Here is an 8,216-nt window from a genome sequence, read left to right as displayed (position 1 = left end):
TCTCTCTCTCTCTCTCTCTCTCTCTGTCTCTCTGTCTCTCTGTCTCTCTCTCTTAGTTTCTCTTTCTCTCTCTTTTTTTTTATTCTCTTGCAACTCGTTGATAACAGTTTTTGCTATCGATTCGTAGAACCATTACAACGGACGTCATAAAATTGTAATGCACTTGGGTAAAATATATTTTAAATCACGTACGAGAAATTTCACGTTCGAATATTTTTATTACGTTTACACATTTATGTGTATATATCTATCTATCTATCTATCTATCTATCTATCTATCTATCTATCTATGTATATATATATATATATATATATATATATATATATATATATATATATAATGTATATGCCTGTTTCTTTTTCTTTTTCATCCTTCCTTTTATTTTAAATTTCGTTTTATAAATTTTTCTTAACATTTTTAACTTCACGCCGAGTTACATCGAACGAATGGTTTCTTCGAAGCTTTAAAAGTATAAAATTTATATCGAGGAAAATGTTAAGTCCTTTTTATCTTTCTCTCTTTCTCTCTCATTCCCTTTTTCTTTCTCTCTCCCTTTTTTCTTTCTTTTTCTCTCTTTCTATCTCTCTCTCCTCGTTCATCGAGTCCATTAATGGATCGATTTTATCGTAAATTTCCGACCAATTTTATTTAAAATGTTCGTAACATCTGCTCACTCACATTTTTTAAGATCTAAATTTTTACTAAAGTCGAGTAGTACCAAAAAAATAAGAAGTAGAACTTTACTTTAGAGAAAGAGGGAGAGAGATGAGAGAGATGAAAAGTTCTGCGTATACGTATTAAAGATATAAATATGAAAGAAAGACGTAAATTGCTAATAAACAGATAAACAAATAGAAAAAGAAAAAATAAAACAAATAAACAAGCTATTTCATTAATAACCTAAATTTACATAGCATATGATAATACCTCTTGGTTGCGAGCTTATTAAAGAAATAAAATATTTAATCGATCAATTAATAATCAATATTAATAAAAATCTTTTCTAATACGACAAAATGACATTTCGGCGTACTGCGGATCGCATAAGTCAGTAAATACGTGCTTCGTCGCGAATCGTGCGCCCTTATCAAAAATATGTCACAAGAAAAAGAAAGAAATTCAAACGACTGCTACGTCTCTTCTGCTACGAGCGGAAGATATCTACGTAAAATATTTATAGATAATAATAATAAGAATAAGAATAATAATAATAAGAAGAAGAAGAAGAAGAAAAAGAGAGGAACAAAGAAAAAAAAGCGGGATTAAAAAAAGCAGAAAATTTCGAAAGATAAAAAAACTTAGAGAGAAAAATTATTCATTAACAAGGATAGTCTCTAACAGTTGTTAGAAAATTGCCGAGCACGTTGTCCTCCAGCACCGTTGTTCCTCGTAAATCTCTGTCAGAGACAAGGGACACGACGGGTTTTGGCGGCGTGCGCGCGTACGATAAATCATCAGCCCTTCTCTACCTACTAGTCTTCCCACTAACCACATCTCCTCCTATTTCCCTTCCGACCTCCCGCCACCGTTATCCACACCCCTCTTCCCCATTCCCATCTTCCAACCCCTCTTCTTCTTCCCCATCTCTTCCTCTCCTCCCCCCTCATCACGAATCGATTACGGCGAATGCGTTTCGGCCAATAAAACGAATTTCGTAGCTTTTGATAATTCGATTGGAAACTCCTTTGGACGGATCGAACCCTTCCGAAAGGTTAATATACTTTGTCAGATAAGGTAGTAAATAATTTTATATATATATATATATATATATATATATATATATGTGTGTGTTTATATATGTATATGTATATATAAAAATTAGATATATTAGAAATTGAAAAGAAAGGAAAAAGAACAAAAAGGGATGACAACAAATTTATTAAATATTTTATCAGAAATAATAGCTTTCTTTATCTACTAAGATTATTTCTTTATCTACTTTTATATTTTCTTTTTCATTACTTACTTATCCTCTAATAGAAAAACGATATAATAAAAGAGGACGATTTGATAATAACATATTACATTTCATTATAATAAAATCAAATTAAAAGATAACAAAAACAATTAATTCTAAAGTAAATATTATAATATAATTTATTTATTTATTTATTACTGAATAAAATTAAAATATTTTAATTTATACATATGATCTGATAAAAAAATGATCTGATTTATTCTAAAATAAAAAAGAAAAAGAATAAGCGTGATAAAACAGTATCCCTATTTTTATTATTATTCATAGTCACCGTCATCTTTTAGTAGTTACTTAAAATAGAGTTCCTGTGTATATAGTACCAGATCATTTGAATTCAAGTCACGATTGATAAACTCGAAACGTCGTCGTATATTTCTGATCTATAGATCGTGAATAGCGTATATCTGCATTCGATTGATATCCTCTTCTCCCTCCCACTTTCTCTTTCACTCTCACTCTGTCTCCCTCTCTTTCTATCTCTCTGTCCGTCCGTCTGTCTGTCTGTCTGTCTGTCTGTCTGTCTGTCTTTCTGTCGGTCCATCCGTCCGTCCAGCTGTCTCTTCTCTCACATCCCCGTTACTCTTCATTAACGTCGTGTTTCCACAACTGCAGCTGACACGTGAAAGGAACGAAATCGACGCAGGTCTGCTAGCGAATAGTTGAACCCGATTGATGTTTTCTACCAATGCTACCAAGACTTTGATATTCTCGAAAAAATCGACTTTATCAATGAATTGCAATATTTATGGAATTTGAAAATAAATACCAATAAAGACCATTTGTTTTTCTTTTTGGTTTTTATTTTTTATTCTTTTTTATTCTTTCTTTCTTTTTTTTTTATTCTTATCTCTCTTCTGCAACGAGTAGAAGATGGACGCTATTTCCTTCTTCTTTTCCTTTTTTTTTTTATAAAGCGTTTTTGAATTTATTTGTAATATCGATGAGAAAGCAAAAATATTCGTTTCGCTATTACATCGATCGCTATCCATCCTCTTACTCTCTTCTAACAAATTGGTAACAAACAAAAGTAAACATATTTTAGATGACCAAGGAACACCTTTTATTGGATTCAAAATCACATTTGTTGTAAAAAAAAGAATATATATATATATATACACATAAGGTAATAAGAAGAATACTAAAACAAAAGAGAATAAAAATGAAGAAAATCTCCGAAGAAACAAAATAAAACAACGATCGTTTCCAAATTGCCTGATTTGATAAATCAAAGGCAAGCAAATTTAATAAAACCATCATAAAAATCATAATGTAAACGAAAAGAAAAAAACACACAGAAAGAAAGAAAGAAAAACAAACAAACAAAAAATCGTATGAAAACTCGAAACAAAGAGGAAAAGAAAAAGAAACTATTCTGAAATTATCTAGGTGTTATTTTCTAGTTCTTTAAAAACGAAATCAAGGAAGATAGAAATAAAGACAAAAATAAAATAAAGAAATAAATAAATAGAGGAAGGTGTGTGCGTGAGCCGAGTAGTTGGTTAAAAGTTCGGTGTCACGATAGGTTGCCTTCAAAGTTCAGGTACCAGGGGGTCGGAGGGGTCTGTGAACCTCGGCGAGGGTGGATCAACCGGACAGGTTGGAGAAGGGGGTAGCACAAGTATGTGCTGCGTCCTTCAAGGTGCCGAGAGAGTCTTTCCCTCGAATAAAAATGGGGGTAAGCATGGCCTCGGTTCGACAACCCTTGGAAATGCAAATGATATTGCAAATCGAACTTCGAATACTGGACCTCAGGATTTACCTTTGGAATCTCTTTGGGCTGCTGGCCTTGACGATGGTATGGGCTTCCCTCAAAGATGTTCCTATGCCAATCATGGTCTTGGTGGTCTCGTCAACAGTATGTCTGCTAGTTCGACCAATGGTCATAACGAAGATGTTTGGAAAGAGAGAACCATTGGTCATAGGTATTAATAAACATTTTTTTGTTTCTTTTTATTACTTTTCTTTTTTTTGTATTTTAAATACAAGGACATATATATATATATATATACATATATATATCAGAGTGATATCAGAGTGATCGATTAAATGTGTATATGATTAGAATAAATTGGGAAATAAATGAAACTTTTTTTCGAATATTAAATATTAAATGTTCAGTATAGAAATACGTATATATATATATATATAAATCTGTCATTGTTTTGTTAGAATAAATATCATTGTATAAATATCAAAATTCATGATAAACTACACTTAGGCAAATGAAAATAAATAAAAACTTTTAAGAATAATTCAATTCTTAAAAGAAAAAGAAAAAAAGAATTACATAGAACACATACAAAACTACAAATCTATACTAAAATTTAGATAGAAAGATTTTTCTACAGATATCTATGCAATATTTACGAATGAAAAAAAAAAAAAGAAAAAAACAAAAAAAATAACTCAAACGTATTGTCCTACATACTCGATGAAGAGAAAAAAAAAAGAAAGAAAGGAAAAAAAAATCTAGTACATACAAACGAAGAAATAAATAAATAACTAAATAAATAAATAAATAATCGTTCAGAACGCCAACTACGTCAACCGGAATTGGTTCATCGATCGCCGATGAAATCTGGACGTCAGCCAACGAACGTAAAACATTCTTTCGTACATCGACGACATCGACTGGTATTGGTTCATCTTTAAATCTTCATGAAAACAATCGTTCATTGGAATCAAGAGATGGAATATTTTATTCTACCGACATCGAAGATAACAAAGACACTTGTCGAAGATTTTATCCAAATACACCAACGACGTCGGGTCTTGGATCATCCTCAGATCGACAATCCGTCGAAACACAAAGAGGATCGAGAGATTTGCCTGATCATTTATGGGCTAGTGCTATGGCCGACGGTTTTTCTCGGTTCAATGCAATGAAATCTTTAAATACTATTACACGACAACCAAGACCCAATCACGATTGGGTTAAGACAGAAAGGATTTCAAGATTTAGTAAACACCGTACGATCGGTAGATCGCCCGACAGAGATAATCAAATTTGGACTACGACGAAGCTTATAAACAACGAGGACGACGTCGTAGTTACTTCTGGTTATTCTACTCAAAAAATTCTCAACCAACATGGTTGCCATCATCAGGCACGTAGAAGTTTCTCTACGTCGATCGTTGCTGATCTAGCGATCACACCGACTGGATCGCATCAAAGTCTTGGCAGTAACGAATTTCTGGTGAGTCTATTAAATATATTTTCTTATTCTTAATGACAATCTTTCTTTTCTTTTTCTGTTTTCTTTTTATCTTTAGGTAGATCGATAGAAATAGTATTAGCGACGTGAATTTCGTTTCTTCCCTTTTCACGTCAATTTTTATTTATTAGAATATATTGTTCCATAAATCTTTTTATTTAATTAATTATTTATTTATTTATTTCTATTAAACATTTCTTTATTAATATTCTATATATCTTGTTTAATTATATTTTATTATAATTATACTATTTGGGAATGCTGTATGCTGTTGACATTATTTTATCTTTTTATTTTTTTTTATTATATATATATTTGCAATATTATTGGTAAAAATAAGAATTAAAACTTTTTCCATGAAGAATTTCTTTCTTTTTCTTTTTCTCTGTATAAAGAGTTATACCACTTATACTATAGAAATGATTTTATTCCCGTCAACGGTCATACCAAGTTGAAAATACTGGTTCTCGTCCGATCACCAAAGTCAAGCAACGTTGGGCACGGTTAGTACTTGGATGGGTGACCGCTTGGGAACACCGTGTACTGTTGACGTAATTTTTTTTGTTAATTGTTTTTCTTTATATATTTTATATCTATTTCTCACAGTATATTTATTATTTATAAAGATAAAATGAAATATTTTTTAAATGTTTTACTTAAAATGTTCGAGAAATTTTTATTTCTTCTTTATATTTATTACTGATCTTTATAAGGAATGATTTTTATTATTGTTCTTGGAGTTTTAATTTCTAAAAACATTTGTGTGATATCTTAATAATTTCGTACCTATTTCGAACAGTATCTTTTAATTATAAGAAAAATATATATATAATTTATTTCAATGATACATATAAATTCTATTGAATTTCTCTACTCGAAGTTGGAGTTCCTTGTGAAAAAAAATCGTGATTTTTGTACCGTTCTTCTCCTTTCCCATTTTATGGTGGAAGGAAACGACCTGTCCGGAAAGATTAAATTTTATCGAGACCGTAGAGAAACTTTCGTCGGATGATACATCGCCAAGCGTTAAAATGATATATGACCAAGCGTAATCGATTTCCCGCGTACTTTTTTAAAGCTCAGCTATGCTAGGGAGTTTTGGAAGGTTGCTTTAGGATACCGATGAAAAGTTTACACGTTACAAGTCGGGAAAAGAAGCACTTTTTTCTTCTCGCAAGTTCTCTTTCTCTCTCTCACTCTCTCTCTTTCTCTCTCTCTCTCTCTCCCTTTTTCTCTCTCTTTCTCTCTCTCCCTCTCTCTCTTTCGACATCCTTCACGGTTCATAATTCTTTCCCTTTGGAAATATCATCGAACGTTTAAACTTTATATATCAAACTAATCCGTCAATTTTTATAACACCATTCAAGTTGAAACCATTTTTATCAACATCGCTTTTAATTCTAGTTAATCCTGTATAAATTGCAATTATATAACTGTAAAATTTTGCTATTATATTTTTTATTTGACCTTACAAAAATATTAATAAAGTAATATTAGTGATTTAATATTCTATTACTTGTTAATATACTATCTATTAAAAAGTAATAGAGAATTAAATTACTAATTAAAAGTTTAATATTTATTGGGACACTCTGTATAGAGAGTACATATTAATATATCATACAGTATAAAGTAATATAATACATATATATATATGTATATATATATATATATATATATATATATATCAATAAATTACTTCTTATTGAAATATTAGTCATAAAAACAAATTAGCGTTTTATACATATTAACAAAATTATTTTTTACTTAATATTATGGATAACGCATTGATGAATATAAAATTCTCACAATAATTTCACGATACTTATTAAAATATTAAAAGTATCTTCACTATTACTCATTTATATCAAAATATTCGATTATTCGAAGAAAACATTATTAACTATACATGCATATAGAGGGTGTCCTGTTTATCTTCAAATAATAGAATACACCGTGGGGGATTGAACCTACCAAAAAAATTTTTTTGCAGATTTGTTTAGTATGAAGAAACACAACATATGGTGGCAATACTTTTTTCCAGTTCAAGTGATGGAAGAAATATCAAATAGGATTCCTTCTTCATTTGAAGCCATTTCTTCGGAAGGATCCAACAGCGTGCCCAAGAAGATCATTTATGATTGTAAAATGTTATAAATTATATCACAAATTCGTTACATTCTAAAGTGTAATTGCGTATAACTACCTACCGGCTACAGCTGCACGTTGTAAACGAAGGCGGCACTTCTTAGGTCGATAAATTGCATCTATTGAGGTCGATAATTAAAGAAGATAATAAAGGCGAGAAATAAGAAGTACATCCTCAGTTTACAGCATATACTATATAATATCATAGTATATTAAATAGAATTACATAATATTATACCTTATAATAATATATCATATCTATTACATGTTATCATAATAACTTATATAAAATTGCATAAAAGCGTCATTTATGTAGTAAAGAAAAAATATGTACCACATATGTAAAAAAAACACCATGTAATAACCATGTATTAATAATATAGATGAAAATAAATTTTTCTATTTGAAAATAAGACAAGCGTGTTCTTCCATAAATTCCAACCAGACAAACCATATCCCAAAAGCTCTCCCAGTTGTAAAAAATATACAAAGAGAATTCGAGTAAGTTAATTACAACGCATAAGAACCTGTTACAAATTTTGATTTGCCGGAAAAAATTGCGCAGAGCCAAACGTTTGGATATTCAAAGGAAGGGGTTTACTGAACGAAGGATTGGCGGGAGATCGCGTGCCACTTCCTCGCACATCATGTGATCCTGTTACAAATCCCGATTTGCCGGAAAAATTTACGCGGAACCAATCGTTTCTATTTTAAAAAGCGGGCGTTTACCAAACCTGGGATTGGCGGGAGATCGCGTGCCACTTCCTCGCACATCATGTAATCCTGTTACAAATCCCGATTTGCCGGAAAAATTTACGCAGAACCAATCGTTTCTATTTTAAAAAGCGGGCGTTTACCAAACCTGGGATTGGCG

General features: G+C 31.0%; 1 protein-coding gene and 1 non-coding gene across 3 annotated transcripts in view; both read left to right on the top strand.

Annotated features, from left to right (window-relative positions):
- The window catches only part of LOC122632919, a 133,632-nt gene that overhangs the window by 71,798 nt on the left and 53,618 nt on the right, over window positions 1-8,216 (top strand). The window contains exons 1-2 of one of the 2 annotated variants that reach the window (XM_043820240.1): window positions 3,405-3,901; window positions 4,510-5,176. The exons of the other annotated variant lie outside the window; for it this stretch is intronic. Of the exons in view, the coding sequence (XP_043676175.1) occupies window positions 3,600-3,901; window positions 4,510-5,176 (969 nt within the window). The 5' untranslated portion in view covers window positions 3,405-3,599. Of the gene's footprint in view, window positions 1-3,404; window positions 3,902-4,509; window positions 5,177-8,216 lie in introns of those variants that run through there. 2 annotated transcript variants of the gene reach the window in all.
- On the top strand, window positions 5,628-5,746 carry LOC122633215. The gene has a single exon (XR_006328060.1). It is a non-coding gene; the product is annotated as a 5S ribosomal RNA (ribosomal RNA).

This window comes from Vespula pensylvanica, chromosome 11, assembly GCF_014466175.1.
Source record: "Vespula pensylvanica isolate Volc-1 chromosome 11, ASM1446617v1, whole genome shotgun sequence".
Lineage (NCBI taxonomy): Eukaryota > Metazoa > Arthropoda > Insecta > Hymenoptera > Vespidae > Vespula > Vespula pensylvanica.
The sequence above is the reverse complement of the archived record's forward strand: the minus strand, read 5'-3'. Positions and strand labels throughout refer to the sequence as shown.